Source organism: Diabrotica virgifera, chromosome 4, assembly GCF_917563875.1.
Source record: "Diabrotica virgifera virgifera chromosome 4, PGI_DIABVI_V3a".
Lineage (NCBI taxonomy): Eukaryota > Metazoa > Arthropoda > Insecta > Coleoptera > Chrysomelidae > Diabrotica > Diabrotica virgifera.
Genome location: NC_065446.1, coordinates 53,732,468 through 53,749,341, shown reverse-complemented (window position 1 = coordinate 53,749,341; position 16,874 = coordinate 53,732,468). Strand labels below are relative to the sequence as shown.

The window sequence follows — 16,874 nt, the reverse complement described above, 5'->3', positions numbered from 1 at the left end:
ATAAAACCCCGTTAACGTTATAATTCCCTTCTAAAGTACATAATCAATAGCCTAGAAGTCCATTTTTTAAATTCTCTGACATAATACTATGTATTTAGAATTAAGGTGTATTCATTAGTACATAAATTAGAACTAAACAGGCTTGTAACGTATTCTTTTAATTCAGAAGATGGAACTATGCATTCATGTTTTGTAGATGAACAGAATAGTCAAATACCTAAAGATTAGCTGTCCGTAGTTTCCATTCTCTCATGTAGCAAGCAAGCAATTTGATTCAACCCGACCTGTAAGAGATGTCCACCCTATCGAAAAAGTACATTCGGGTGTAACAATTCATTGGGGCGAGGTGTTTTGACCCGAGTTCAAACAGGGATCACCCCACCTCGCTCCAATGCCCCAGGCCATCCCTTTCCCCCCCATAGCACGCTGACGCGCGATGAGGGCACAACTATCGAAGCCAAATGCTCTTCACAATGGAATCCTGGGTAATAAGATTCCATGTGGTACCCTAATCGAATGCAAAAATTATTAGGCTCAGCGTGATGCGCTCTATGCCTTTATCCTCTTACTTACTTAACCGCGGAACTAAAAATTGCTTGCTTGGGCCCCCAGCCATTGTACCAAGCCCAATTGAGCTCGGTCCAATGGCTCGGAACTCAAGATTTTTATGATTTTCATTCTCTCATGTTCACCTCCACCTCTCATAATTAGCCACCACGCTAGGGCATGCGGAGCCCCTCCTCTATGATAAGATCTTATTTCGGTGCCATATTAAATCCCTCTAATGTTTGAAATTACATTGGCGAGTTGTTTATGGTCTTTAGCTAATCAGAATAGTTGTTCGGCATTATGTGTTCCTGTCTAATCGCGAATGTTATTGTGCCATGACATCTGTTTCCTTCCAATTCCTCTGCGGCCCTTGATTTTACCTTCCATGATAAGCTGAAGGATTTTGTACCGGTCTTCTCTAAGAACATACTATGGGTAGGAAATGTTTCTTATTTTAATAGCAATCAGCTGTCAGAGGAAATTGAAATCTGACGTGGGGTGAGACAGGGATGTGTGTTGTCGCCAACTCAATTTAAGGCCTACTCGGAAGAGATCTTGAAAAGAGCTCTTGAGGGTGAAACAGCTGGAATAAAGGTAAATGGAGTTCCCATTAACAACATTGGATATGCAGATGACACTGTCATCTTAACTGAAAATATTGGGATCTTCAGAGGCTGTTGACCAGAATAGCGGAATTTGGACACGAATACGGTCTAAAAATGAACGCCAAGAAGACAAAGTTTATGAGAATATCGAAAATTCAAAGAAATAACGCGATTCTCTTCATAAACAGATCCAAAATCTAACGAGTCGACCAATATGCATACCTTGGAACAATGATCAACTCTAGAGGAGATTATATATCAATCGGTTTTAAAACGTCTTGCGACGTTGTCCGATGCCTAATTTCCATGACACTCTATCATCCCATTGGCCCTCTCTAAGATCTCTTGCGCTCATCGCCTTCGTTACTCCCTCTCTCCAAGATTTCTTGGGTCTTCCTCTCTTTCTGCGGTTTGGTGGTGCCCATTGCATAATTATTTTAGGGAGTCTTGAGTTATCCATCCTCTGGACGTGTCCGTACCATATCAGCTGTTTTCTTTCTATGTCTGTTGTTAGAGAGCAGTCAACCCCCATTCGCTGTCTTATCTCATCATTACGTATTCTCTCTCTGCGTGACACTCCTACTGATCTTCTAAAAGCGTCCATTTCTACTACATCCAGTTTTCTTCTGTTGTTTTTGGTTATCCGCCAAGTTTCTGCTCCGTACAATAGACTGCTTTTAATAAGAGATTCGTAGATATTGTGTTTTCTTCTTTTTCCTATTTCATGATTCCACAGTACGCTGTTTAGACAACCTATTGTTTTTCTGGATTGTGTTATTCTTCTCTTTATTTCTTCCTCATCTTTCCCCGTTGTGTCAAAAACGATTCCTAGATATGTGTAATGGTCGCAGGGCATGATGATTTCATTATTTTCTAATCTGATGTTCGATAGTTCGGTACCTATTGGCAGGTATTTTGTTTTTTCTGTATTAATTTCTAGTCCCCACTTTCTATATTCTTCTTGTAATTTCCTTGCCATGTACTCTAAATCATCTTTATCGTTTGCTATAACAACCTGGTCATCAGCAAACTGCAATGTATATAAGCAAATCTCTCCAAGGTCTACGCCCATTCCTCTGCATTTTCGTTTCCACTCTTTCAATGCTTTTGCAACATATATTTTAAATAAGTTCGGTGATACACAACACCCCTGACGTAGACCTTTATTAACCAGGAAGCTTTGCGAAAATCTGTTTCCAGTTTTTATTTGTGATGTTGACCCATCATACAAATTTCTTAAGGCTTTTATTAAGGTGACACTAATATTCGTCTGTCGTAACACGTTCCAGAGTTTGTTTACAGGAACTGTATCGTACGCCTTCTGCAAGTCAATAAACATGAGGTGGGTTTCTTGATTTGTGCTTAATTTTTTTTCTATTAGTTGTTTGAGGCAGAAGATATTATCAGTACAGCTTCTTCCTGTTCGAAAACTAGAGGAGATTACTTACAGGAAATCAAAATCAGAATAGAAAGGCTAGAGAAAATTTTAACAAAATGAGAAAAGTGCTCTGCACAAGAAATTTGAAGTTGGAGATAAGACTTAAGTTGAGTAGGTGCTACGTTTTCTCGACTTTGTTTTATGGAATGAAAGATTGAACCTTGAATGCTGCATCAATGAAAAAACTAGAATCATTCGAGCTGTGGGTGTACAGAAAAATTCTGAAAATATCGTGGACAGAACACATCACAAACAAAGAGGTTCTGAGAAAGATAAATAAAGAATTGGAAATCTTAAATACCATCAAAACAAGAAAATTGGAAGATCTCGGACATATTACACGTGGAGAGAGATACCACTTGCTCCAATTGATTATGCAGGGAAAGATTCAAGGAAAAGAAAGCATAGTGAGACGCAGAATATCGTAGCTGCGCAACCTGAGAGAATGGTATGGATGTACATCAAATGAACTTTTCAGAGCAGCCGTCTCTAAAATCCCAACAGCTATGATGATTGCCGAACTCCGTCGCGAAGATGGCATTTAAAGAAGAAGAAGATTTTAATAGTTTTCAGTAACTGACGAACTATATTTGCTCTATTTAAGAGAGCTTCATTGGTGTTCGCTGTCCATGGTATTCGTAGAATTTTTCTATGCAACCCCATATCAAACGCCTGTAGGTGATTGCTCGTATCAGGCTTCAGAATCCAGATCTCGGCGCCATGTAACAACTCTGAGCAAATATAGCATTTGATCATTGTTTGACGTAATTTTGCAAATGCAATAATATAACAAGCCACGTCACAAACCACTATATTAATCTTAAATGATAATAATGTGACAAGCCACATTTAGGAAAAAATTACATAATATCGCTGTATTTTCATTACTTGAGTCACTTCTAGATTGTACATAGTCAGGGTTACGGTTATTGTCATCGAACGTCAAGTCAACTTTACTATTTTTCTTACTAGAATCGTCAGAACTCAATAATTATCCCAATCTCTTCCGCCCATGTCGAGTAGATACTAGTGACAAACTAGGTCTATGCAATAGTGTGACCATAGATTTATCGGACCACCTATTAATGAAGGGCTGAGATAATTTTTTAGTGTCTTGTTATACTATTAATTTAACCAAGAATCTAACCTAACTCTTTTTGAACTCATGTGTGGCTTGTCATTGTTTCACATTAAGCCCTTCAATTGTAATTTTAGATGTATAATTTATTTGCTCGTTCTACGGCAGTTCCTTCACTTAAAATTTAAATTAATACTACAATAAATGAGTATATATATTATTTGTTTTTTTGTTATCTAATTTTTTATTATCTGTATTGACAGACAATTTCTCACATGATTCGAGACTTCCCATGTAGGAGAAGACTGCATAAACAAGTTTTCATTTTATAACCTATTTTATATACTAACCGCCACGCTAGTAGACACACGGGCACATTGAGCTAATACAGTCCTGGACCCTTCACTTAGTGCACTGTTTACTTTTATGCCGAGAAGTAAACATATTGATCCTACATAGAAAAAATCCCTTGACATAATAGAAGAAGTATTAAGTTGGATAATATTCGAGATGTCATGGAATAGACAGTTGACAGTTTATAGAACAGTTGTATTTTTTAAGTTTATAGTTGTCATTGTGTTAAAGTTATAAAAGTTATAAAGTATTGCAATATTGTTGATGTTTGAATAAAGTTATTTTAAAGCAGAGTAGCAATATTAATGTAACTTCATAAAAGGCGTCAATATCATGATTCTATCAATTATTATCAATGATGTCAGTCACATGACACGACAGACATGAGGCAGTCAATTAGGTATCCATGTGTCTGCTAGTTTGGTGCTTACTGTATATTGATTATATCTAATTACTTAAAACAATTTTTTATTTTAGATGTTGATAGTGATCCCAACCGTGCACCTGACTGTGACCCAACTCAATGTGTAATTCCGGACTGTTTCTGCTCAGCGGACGGAACTAGAATTCCTGGCGCGCTAGAACCAGCAAATGTACCACAAATGATAACCATTTCGTTCAATGGTGCCGTTAATGTAGATAACATCGATCTATATGAAGAAATCTTTTCAGGCACTAGACTTAATCCAAATGGTTGCCAAATTAAAGGAAATTTCTTCGTTTCTCACAAATACACAAACTACTCAGCAGTACAGGACCTACACAGACGTGGTCATGAAATCGCGGTGTTTTCATTGACTCATAAAGAGGATCCAAACTACTGGTCCCAGGGTTCTTATGACGACTGGTTGGCTGAAATGGCTGGAGCTAGATTGATTATTGAAAGATTTGCCAACATTACCGATGGATCAATAATTGGAGTGAGAGCTCCATACCTCAGAGTAGGAGGAAACAGACAATTTGAAATGATGACAGATCAATTCTTTATTTATGATTCATCAATTACAGCCTCTCTTGGACGTGTCCCAATCTGGCCTTATACTTTATACTTCAGGATGCCACATAAGTGCAACGGAAATGCCCACAACTGTCCCAGCAGAAGCCATCCCGTTTGGGAAATAGTCATGAACGAATTGGACAGACGTGATGATCCTACTTTTGACGAATCACTACCTGGTTGCCACATGGTAGACTCCTGTTCTAATGTTCAAACTGGAGATCAATTTGCAAGACTACTCAGACACAATTTCAACAGACATTTGAATTCAAACCGAGCTCCGTTGGGTCTCAACTTCCATGCCTCATGGTTAAAGAGTAAGAAAGAATTCAAAGAAGAACTTATTAAATTCATTGAAGATATGTTGGCCCGAAATGATGTTTATTTCGTAACAAACAGTCAAGTCATCCAATGGGTTCAGAATCCCACAGAACTCAGTGGATTAAGAGACTTCCAAGAATGGAAAGAAAAGTGTGACATTAAAGGTCAACCTTACTGTTCATTGCCCAATTCATGTCCATTACATACCAGAGAACTGCCAGGTGAAACTCTACGATTGTTTACCTGTATGGAATGTCCCAACAATTATCCATGGATTTTGGATCCAACTGGGGACGGTTTTTCAACTTAAAAAATAATTTATTATTTATTTAGTTTCTTTTTAAATAATCCACTGATTTTTTGTTTAAAAAACAGATAAAACTAGTTCAGTGAACTTTGATTCTAAAAGACTTTTGTATATAGCTGTAATCATTTCTCATGTTTCTTTTTTCAATTATTACCTGCCTTGCCAACATTCCTCTTTGTATTTATATCAAAGTAAAATCAAACCATGTTATGACAAATAATATTTGTTAAATAAAAAGTTGAAAATCTTTAGTCTTGGTGTTATTATTTTGTGGAGTTATTTAAAATATCTATAAAAGTTTATAAAAAAAAAGATTATACTAATCAATGCTTACCAAAAATGTTGTTGCATAATATAGTACAATACAATTTAATACATAACACATAATACATAATACATAATAATTAAAGCAGAAAGGACAACGGTCACGTATCTACTGTCTTTTCGTCTAGGAAAAGAGCCGAAAGACAGTTTCAAGTACTCAAAAATCTGAGTGAAGATAAGCAAGGGGGAAAGTTAGTTTTTGTTTTTATTTGATTCAGAGTTGGGCCACCATCTCCAGATACCTATTTCTGCCTCTCAGGCGTCATCAGTGGAGCTATGCAGTCACAACTCTGAATCAAATATCAACAAGCCTGTCCAGTGCCGGATTAACCATTAGGCGGACTAGGCGGCCGCCTAGGGCCCGGGCACTTGATGGGGCCCGCATCTCACACAAATTAATTAATTAATATTTAATTATTTAATTAATTAATATATAATTATTTAAGCAGTTATTTAAAAAAAAATTAAATGTTAAAAAAATCAAATAGGGCTAACTGAGACAAAAAAAAAAGAAAATGATTTATGATTTCCAATCAAACTCCGTTTTTTGCTTTGTCTTTTGTCAGATATCAGAAAAATACAACCGACTTCAAGACAAATTAAGCAGTTATCTTCAAAGGCATTTTTATATTCCATATTCTAATCATTCCCTCAATTTGGTAATCAATTTTGCAAGCAAATTTTGATAAAAGCTGGTAATTATTTTGGTATGGTACGTTTTTTTTTTTCAAATTCTACCCACCGATGGGCCTTATAGTCCATTCACTCACGGTAAAAGATTGCAAAACCTCCGGATTTTAAAGAACCTTCGGATTTGAAACAAGAGCTTGTATTGACATGAAATTTGGTAGAAGCAAAGCTAACATGTCAAATAAAAATGTGATATTGTGCCAATATGTGTTTTAGCTCTACGGTTGTTTCCATCCCTTCTCTGGGGTGAAAAAATAAACCGTCAAAATACGTCCGGAAGTAGATAAACTGACTAATTCTAAGCAACTTTTGTTCACTAGAGTTTTTTCATCAAGTCAATACATTTCGAGATATTTGCAAGTGAATATCTTCATTTTTCAACAAGAATAACACGTTTTTAGACGGTTTTTCGCAAATAACTCAAAAAGTAAGTATTTTATCGAAAAAATATTCTTAGCAAAAGTATAGCTTTTAAAAAATTGAAAAAATGGTGTATGTGTAAAGTCTGTAGACCCAGTAGAAGCAGAGTTGTAGCTAATGAAAAGTAGGTTCTTATTCGTTAAATTCCAAATCGAATATTTCAACGTGAAATAATCAAAAAATTAAGCAATTTTCATGGAAAGCTCATCATAACTTGTTTAAATGTTTTCAAAAAGCATTATTCTTGTTTTTTTAAAGAATTTCTATCATAAAAAGTAATCAAGATACTCTCAGAATAAAGTTGAACCCATTTTTTGGGTAAAAAAAATGGTGAAAATAACCCCCTAATTAGCATCCCAAATGAAATTAATCCTTACCGCTTCACAAGATACTTTACTTATGTATTGTTTATATGCTCTGTAAGTGTTAAACCGGTATAAAGTGCTTATTTATAAAAAGGCTGTAGTAGAAAGGGCTTGAACAAGTCACTAATCACGAGTGTATGCAATTTTTTTTATTTAGCTTAATGCCTCGACAACTAATGGCCATTGGCATGGTACAGTGGATTTTTCCAATCAGGTACCTAGTGTAGTGGGTAGTGTGTGTGTTGAGTAAATGTCTTGTTACTTAGCAAAGTCGTCATTGTTTTTGCAAAGAGACGCTAATTGTATCCGAACGTTTGCGGTCTCTCCGGTGAGTACCGATCCCACAAGGATAGAAACTATTTTCATTTATTAATTTTTAATAAATGAAAAATTCTCTACACAGGGTATGCAAATTTTGAACAGTCATAAACCAATTTTTATCTTCCAAAAAAGCAAAAATCTGAAATATTCAGAAAATCAAAACCTATATTTTTTACTCTTTAAAATTTTTGTTACCTACCACTAATAATGTTTAAGTTATTTTGAAAAAAAAAAGACATCTTTTTTTTCAAAATTTCAAAAAATTTGTTTTACTTTAAATCCCAATGTTTTGAAATATAAGCACTGTGAACCGGTGAAACTTACAGATCATATAAATAATATACTTATAAGTTTTTTCAAGATTTTCATAAATTTTCAAGATTTTTGTGTCAAAAAAAGGAATCAACATTATTTTAAGCTTTACTTGCTTAATTTTGATACATTAAACTTGTTAAAAATAAAACTTTTTAACATTTTACAAAAGTTGTAATGATTTTTCACCGAAAATTGCTTAATTTTTTGGTAATTTACGTTGAAATATTTGATTTGGAATTTGTCGAATAGGAATCTACTTTTCATTAGCTCCAGTTCTGCTTATACTGCGTCTACATATTTCATACATACAACATTTTTTAAATTTTGTATACGCTATATTTTTTCTAAGAATATTTTTTCGATAAAATACTTAATTTTTGAGTTATTTGCGAAAAACCGTATAAAAAGGTGTTTTTTTTTTGTTGAAAAATGAACATATTCACTCGCAAATAACTCAAAAAGTATTGATTTAGTGAACAAACTCGATAGAACAAAAGTTACTTAGAATTAATCAGTTATCCATTATTTTGAATGTATGTTTTTCACCCCGAAGGGGTGGCACTCATACCCAGGGCAAAATCACATATCGACACAATATCCCTTTTTTCTTTGACATATTAGCTATGGAATATTAATGAGAAGTTGTTGCGAAATGTAAAAAAAAAGGAAAATTATCATTTTTACATTGTCGTACCTAATTTATTTTTGGAGTAACTATGTACTTCCCAAAACAACATAAATTATGACTGTAAATTTGTTTTAAGTAAATGGTCGATATAAAGGGGCCTACTTCTTATGGCCGCCTTGGGCCCCATGATGCCTTAAACCGTCACTGAGCCTGCCTTATTTAATGGAAATTACTGCGAATGCAATAATTTCACCTTTGAGATGCAAATCAGCGACATCTTTCGTAAAAACGAGTAAGACGAAAAGCCTCAGATACAAAGTTTACTGTAATAAAATAATTGAAATAAAATAATAAATAATATTTTAAATCTAAGACTTTTCGTCAAAAGAAACTACTTTCTGGTTGCATCCTGAATCTCCGTCTTTAACAATTTATAAGCACGGAGACGACAAATATAGAAGAAAACAGAGAGACCAACGGTCAAGTATCTACTCTCTTTTCGTCTAGAAAAAGAGTCGAAAGATATGTGAACGTTGTCCTTTCTGCTTTCTTCTATATTCGTCGTCTCCGTGCTTATAAATTGTAAAAGCTGCGAAAGAAAACGACTTGAGCACACAATATCATACGAAATTTGACAGGGAAAACACTAAAAAGTAATAATCAAATCAAAATAAGCAAGGCAATATAATAAAAGCAGAATATGTAATAATAAAAAGATGGAAAGAACACTTCGAAATAATATACTCCAAACACGAGGCAACACCAGATATAGACAAAAGAATGTAATACAGGAGTTAAACATTAGCACAGATGAAATTATGAAAAAAGATATACAAAACGCATTGAAACAACAAAAATATGGCAAAGTTCCATTATCGGCCACATTTGTACTCGAAGAATTATCTTGGAGCAAGCTAGTGAATTGCAAAAAAAAATATAATGTTTATTGACTTTGAAAAGGCTTTCCATAGTGTAAACACAGGAACAAAATTGTGTACATTTAATGTAGAAGATAATAAAACTATATGGACTACCGATGAAATACATTAACCTGATCAGTTTATTCTACAAGGGATATAGAGCCAGACTGGAACATGCTGGAGAAATGGTAGAAGATACAGCTGTACAAAGCGGAGTTAAACAAGAATGCGCACTGTCCCCGACATTATTTCTAATCATAACGGAATGGATCATGAACCTAGGCAACCAAACGACGTTTGGATAACGTAGATAACACGTCATAAAAATGATCAATTGACGTGTTCCAATGATGTAGTACTGACGTTGAAATTCACGTGTATTTGTCTCATCGATTTGACGCCATAATTTTGACGATTTTAAAACGTAATCGTATCTACGTTTTTTGTACGTCGAGACCGTGACGATTTTCAAACGTCAAAAAGATGACGACCATTATACGTCGGTAAAATCACGTCTTTAATACTTTCAAAAAGTGACCTCTTTCAGATGTTTCAAAATAGTATAAAACATAGGTAGGTAACATGAAACCTATAGGCCTACTTCCCATGTGTCGAAGATATACGTCCACTTGGTTAAGATCGCTTGTGCGCTAGAAGCAACATTGTTTCTGCATGATTGTACCAGCACTCACATTATAGAATTTTCACCAGTTATGTATACCTACTTGTGTCAAAATTGAAACAACATATTATACCTATATGAAACTAATAAATAATGTATTAATAAATTATCCAGCATAACATACTTAATATCTTAATTTAACGCTGTCTTAATATCTTCATTTAACGCTTAATTAAAAACAAATAAACATAACCTCAAATAGTTGTCAAGAAGAAATACTGCATTAAACTAACTCACTGAGCAAAAACGCATAAAAATCTCTTAATAGACCATGATAGTCGTGACGTCAAATCAATGATGGCTACTCTGAAAAAGGTTTCCAAACACGCTGTGTCTAGGTACACGCTAACGTGTACGCAAATAAAAAAAGGTAGAATTAAACTTCATCAAGCCAGTGACGTCATTATTTCGCGTGCGCAGTGACTGTATATTTTGATACACGCTATTTTGATATGTTAGGTCCGGTACTTTATGTCTCCGTTAACAGCCGGTTAGTTAACCGGGGTTTAGTCGGGACCTCTTTCCCATATAGCACACAACGTCCGATGTACGTCCATATAACGTACATTTAAAGTCCAAACGTCCATAGACCAAAACTGGACGTACTATGTACGTACATTACGGGACGTCCATTGGACGTTTGATTTCAACGTACATTGGACATCCATTTGTGGTCCATGGATATTTTATACAAAACGCGACTATTATATTAAGTCCCAATACAAACTAAATGAGAATCTTCTTGACAACGTTGTCGCTCTTCGCGCTATCGGTCGTGAAAGGTAGTATATCAGGTACTTTTAGGGGATTACCGCTGTTAATTGTTGTGGAATACTGAAGGATGGTTTATTTATGATAATTCACAGAATGGCAAACGCGCTTGTAATATACAACAACGGTACTGACTCTAAAAATAGTTTGGAACAGAAACAGAACTTATATATATATCTTATCTATGAACAGAACAAAGATTAAACCTCTTTTAATGTGCATGCTTCCTAGGGCGTCATTATCTGAATCTCGTCTTTATGAAAATACATCCTGTGATATATTTGTGTTTTCTGTTTATCGTGCAAGTGCAGTCGTGCATTAATGAAGTTCCTAGTTCCTATAATAAAGTATATATTATAATGAAGTTATAGTAAAGAGAAATAAAAAATGTCTTTTGTGTAATATTTTTAAGTATAAGTTTAGTATTATAAGGAACTAGTTCCTATAAAGGCTTTTTGCTATGTATTCACAAAATTATGGATACTAGATTACTTTCTGAAAAGTGCCCTACAAATGTCCATAAGACGTACATTGAATGTACATAAGGTGTATACTGAAAGCTCTAATACAACGTACAATGTACGTTTGTAGCGGACGTTCTATGGACGTCCAATTTTGTGAACTCTGGACATTCGTTGGACGTCCATCGGATGTCCATTGTACCTTAGCGGGACGTCCATTGGACGTTCCAATGTACACAGATGTACGTCCATTGGATGTCCATAAAACGTACGTGTGCTATCTGGGTTAGGGTCTCTTGCGTTGTAATAAATGCAATTATAATTATTATTATACTTATTTATAATTATAATAATACTTGTAATTGCATTTATTACAACACAAGAGACCCTAAAGAGGTCCCGATTAAAACCCGGTTAACTAACCGGCTGTTAACGGAGACATAAAGTACCGGGCCTTAGTGTTTGTTTGATAGAAAAATATTTGTTATTCAGATTTTTCAAACTTAATTGTAATAAATCAATGATATTCAGGTACTCAAAATAAATATTTAGTTGACATGGCATTTACAAAACACTGTTAAAATAATTTGTATACATACAGTTTATCCATTTCCGGACTTATTTTTAACGTATATTTTTTCACCCCCCATAAGAGGTGAAACTCACGGTCGTGGTCACTCCCGTGACCACCACGGCATATAAGTACTATATCACATTTTTTTCTCTGACATGTTAGCTATATGTATACCAAATTTCATGTAAATCGAAGCGGTTCTTTAAAATTTAGAGTTTCAGCACCATTTTACTGTTAGTGAAAGGACTAGTAAAAATACCACCTTTTCAAATACAAAAGTGGATTTAGTCTATAGTCAATATTAACAAAGTTATTCAAATTATTTATAAGCCAGCAATTACTCTACTTTAGTAAAATGTTTTTGAAATGGTAAAAATGACTTTTTATTAATTTCTTTAAATACTTTGAAAATAAAAGTATTCTTCGTTCATGTGCAGAATTGCTGCACATTATTATTTTCATAGCAATAGCACTGCAAAAAAAGCTAAAAAGCATTGATTAAAATTTAAACTAATTACAGAATCGTATTGAAATATGTGCATTATAAGGACTACTTGACGCAACTTTTCATGCGATATCAAAGTACACACACCGGCAAAATTAGCCGAGCACCTTAAAAAGGAAACATGTTTGGTGTCTCGAATTTCCTAAACCAGTGGTCCGATTTGAGTGATTCTTTTAGTATGTTATAGCCCTATTATTTAAGAATATCGCTGTAATAATATTGTTGCTAGACATGTAAATATCATTTTATACCGGGTGCACCAATCATACTGTGTTTTTTTCTTAAAGTTTGGAACACCCTGTGGAATATTCTAGCATATGTCCAATATTAAAATTAAAACTCTATTGTAGACTTAGGCTTCCTTAACATTTTTATTTTTGATTCATTTACTTATGTGGGACAATAAAAAAGTTATGTGCGTTAACGACACCCCACGGAGAGAGGTGGGGGAGGAAAATTAAAAATTTTGAATACGAACTCTGCGATATTTCGTGAAAAGAACATCAGATCGTAAAACTGCAAAATACACGTATTCAATATTTTTCAAAAATCTATCGAATGGCACCAAACACGACCCCCACAAAGGTGGGGTGGGGGTTACTTTAAAATCTTAAATAGGAGCCGGCAATTTTAATTGCAGATTTGGATACTTGACGTAAAAATAAGCAACTTTTAATCACAACATTTTTTCCAATTATGGATAGATAGCGTTATAATCGGAAAAAACGATTGTTGGAAATGGAAAATTAAATTAAAAAATGGAGAGTCCCACAATTTATGGAAAACTTAACTTAACTTTTTTTGGTTTTAGCACCCACTCTTCACAATCCAATAGGTCCCCATAACGCTCGAATAACTGCAAATTTAGCAAACTTTCCTCCCCTACTATGAGGATTTATTGATGAAAAACATGGCTAGCTGTTAAAGCACATACCTTTTTATTTTCTAACGTAGTCAAATGAATAAAAAAATACAATGTTAAGAAAGCCTAAAACTATAATTGTGTTTTAATATCAATATTTTAGATATGCTAGAATATTCCACAGGGTGTTCCGAACTTTAAGAAAAAAAAACACAATATGATTGTAACACCCGGTATAAAATAAAATTTACCTGTCTAGCAACAATATTATTACACCGATATTCTTAAATAATAAGGCTATAACGTACCAAAAGAATCACTCAAATCGGACAACTGGTTGAGGAAATTCGAGACATCAAACATGTCCCATTTTTAAGGTGTTCGACTAATTTTGCCGGTGTGTGTATTAAGTTTATTTTTGAAAAAGTTATAGAAAATTGTTGATTTTTCAAATTTTAGCCTTATTCTGGAATTTCCTAAGTAACAATTTATTGATCTAACCAAAATTCAAAAACTGCCATTTTAAACCTCTGCCCATCTACTAACAGATGAATACTCTAAGTAATATACTTAAGTACGATATTTTTATCTGTAGCCATTTAAAGAAAAAAACTGCAGTTTTTGACACTTATTTATTAATACATAACTATTATGTGGCTCCGAACTGTGATGGGCATTTTTGTATTTATAATTTGTAGTACCCAAAAACACCTGTCTGGATGAGTGTCCCGACAAAACCTTAATTCCCTGGACTATTACGCCATCACCTGGATACGCCAAAGGAACGGCCACTTGAAACGATTAACTGTTTTTCTCCACACTAACTACAGTTCCAGTAAATTGTAATTATAGTAGTTATTATGATTTAATTTAGATTTCCCATCTGGGATGTTTAATTATGCAGTATGGGAAAAGTTGCAATCTTACCAGAATCATAAATTTCAAATAATTTGCAAATCGATGGCTTACTGTGAAAATCTCGTATCTAATTTTACCGATAATTTTACAGGAGAGACTTAATTACTGGATACTCTGAACTAAGCTGATATGAATATTACGTGGCCCAAAAATTGTATTTTCATTTTGATAAAAAATAAAATTCTAGTTTTATTTTGAAAGATTTTTCCACAATATTTGCTAAATTTGAAGTAAATCGCGCCACAAAATTATAACTTTGATACAGTCTACATTTTGAAGCTCTTTTGTGGCGCGTTTTACTTAAAATTTAGCAAATAGAATAACGTAATACAATTTTTTTAAAATAAAACTAGAATATTGTGTGCCACACTCATTTTTACGGCCTTTATCGGCTTTTTTATTCTTGTATCAGGTGTACGAACGAAGATGCAAGGCAGATAAAAAAACTGTACTATCAAAGTATATGCAAAGAAATTGAGAGACATGATCAGAATAATCAGCCGAGAGATCTATTTAGAAAAATATGCTACTACAAGAAACTTCAAAGCCAGAACTTGAGCCATTGAAGGCAACACTGGAACTCTGAGAACAAACATAGAAGATATAGTAGAGACATGGAGATCGTATTGCAGGGACCTATATAAAGATGATCAACGACAAGAACCTGTTAGCCAAATCTCTGACGAGGTAGAAGAGGCACCTGATATACTTGAAAATGAAGTAAGACTCACGATCATTAAGCTCAAATATAATAAAGCAAAATATAATAAAGCATCAGGTCCAGATATGATAACAGCAGAAATGCTCAAATCCACAGAAGAAACTGGCGTAAAATTACTTCATCTACTCTCTAACCAAATATGGCATTCTAAACAATGGCCTGAAGACTGGACAAAATCTACAATAACAACAATTCATAAAAAGGCAGCTTCCATAAATGCGGCAATTATAGAACTATTTCTGTTATATCACATGCCACTAAAATAATGCTACACATAATCAATGAGAGACTAAAAACATTCCTTCAAAGAGAAATTCCAATACAAGAGCAAACTGGATTTACCAAAGGTAGAGGTGCTCGAGAACACCTGTTGAATATAAGACAGATAATCGAAAAATCTGGGGAATTCAATATCCCACTGTACATATATGCTTTATAGATTATCGTAAGGCGTTCGACAGGGTCAAGTGGAGACACTTATGGCGAATACTAAAAGAAGTAGGCGTGCCCCAACACCTTAGTTCGCTTATAACTGAACTATACGAACACACTACTGGATCAGTTAAAGTGCTTGACACACTTTCAAACGCATTTCATCCAGAACGGGGTGTCAGACAGGGATGTATACTATCTCCACAATTATTCAATATACGAGTATTTGGAGAGCATATTATGAGAAGAGCACTTGAAGGATGGGAAAAAGGCATCTCAATAAATGGTCAGAAAATAAACAACCTACGTTTCGCAGATGACACAGCCCTTCTTGCAAATAGTCACGCAGAGCTGATTGATCTTATACGACTGGTTGAAAACGAAAGTCAAATATTTGTTCTGCAATTAAACGTATCAAAGACAAAGATCATGATAGTGGATAGACTACATAACAATCATCCACACATAACCACAATTGATCGGTTTGAGGTTGTGAGCTCATACTTATATCTGGGATCATTAATCACAAACACACAGTCACTACAGGAAGAAACAAAACGTAGATGTGATCTAGCAAAAGTCGCCACAGCAAAAATGACCACAATATGGAAGGATTGTCAAATTTCAAGAGCGTTAAAGATGATGTTGATCAACTGCTTAATATTTCCAATACTGACCTACGGATGTGAATCTTGGACCCTGAGAAATTGGGAAAGAAGAAAGATAGACGCCACTGAAATGTTCTGTTGGAGACGAATGCTACGAATTACTTGGACCGACCATAGAACAAATAATTCAATTTTAAGAGAGCTAAAAGTTAGCCAACGACTCTCCAGTAAAGTCCATCTCCAACAATTAAAATACTTTGGACATGTTATGAGAGCAAACACAGAAAACATGGAAAGGCTCATTATACAAGGAAAGGTGGAACGCCGAAGATCACGAGGAAGATCCCCAACAAGATGGATCGATCAAATTACAGGAATATGCAAGACCTATGCATGAGTTAAAAGAAATGACCAGAGACAGAGATCTTTGGAGACGGACAATACACGACATTACGTCGACCAATACACTCCCTCCGGGTGGTCAGGATTGAAGAGAGATCATGAGTTTTTCAAAGTTTTCTATAGATTACATGTATGAACTTGAACGTAATATTTCTCGATTACATGTTAAGCGTTGTAAATGGTCGCCTTTGTCGCATTATCGCCCAAATGATCTAGTGGTTACGACAGTAAACTTGTGATAGGACAATCTGAGTTAATATCCTAGCTATCTCAATTTCTTTTAACATAATTCTTTGTGTGCATCTA

At 34.6% G+C, this 16,874-nt stretch overlaps 1 protein-coding gene across 6 annotated transcripts in view; it reads left to right on the top strand.

Moving 5' to 3' along the window:
- LOC114339251 (chitin deacetylase 1) overlaps positions 1 to 16,874 on the top strand; it is a 120,421-nt gene that overhangs the window by 60,630 nt on the left and 42,917 nt on the right. For 2 of the 6 annotated variants that reach the window (XM_028289876.1, XM_028289875.1), the window contains exon 5: positions 4,502 to 5,900. The exons of the other annotated variants lie outside the window; for them this stretch is intronic. In XM_028289876.1, coding sequence (XP_028145677.1) covers positions 4,502 to 5,652 — 1,151 coding nt within the window. In that variant the 3' untranslated portion in view covers positions 5,653 to 5,900. Of the gene's footprint in view, positions 1 to 4,501; positions 5,901 to 16,874 lie in introns of those variants that run through there. 6 annotated transcript variants of the gene reach the window in all.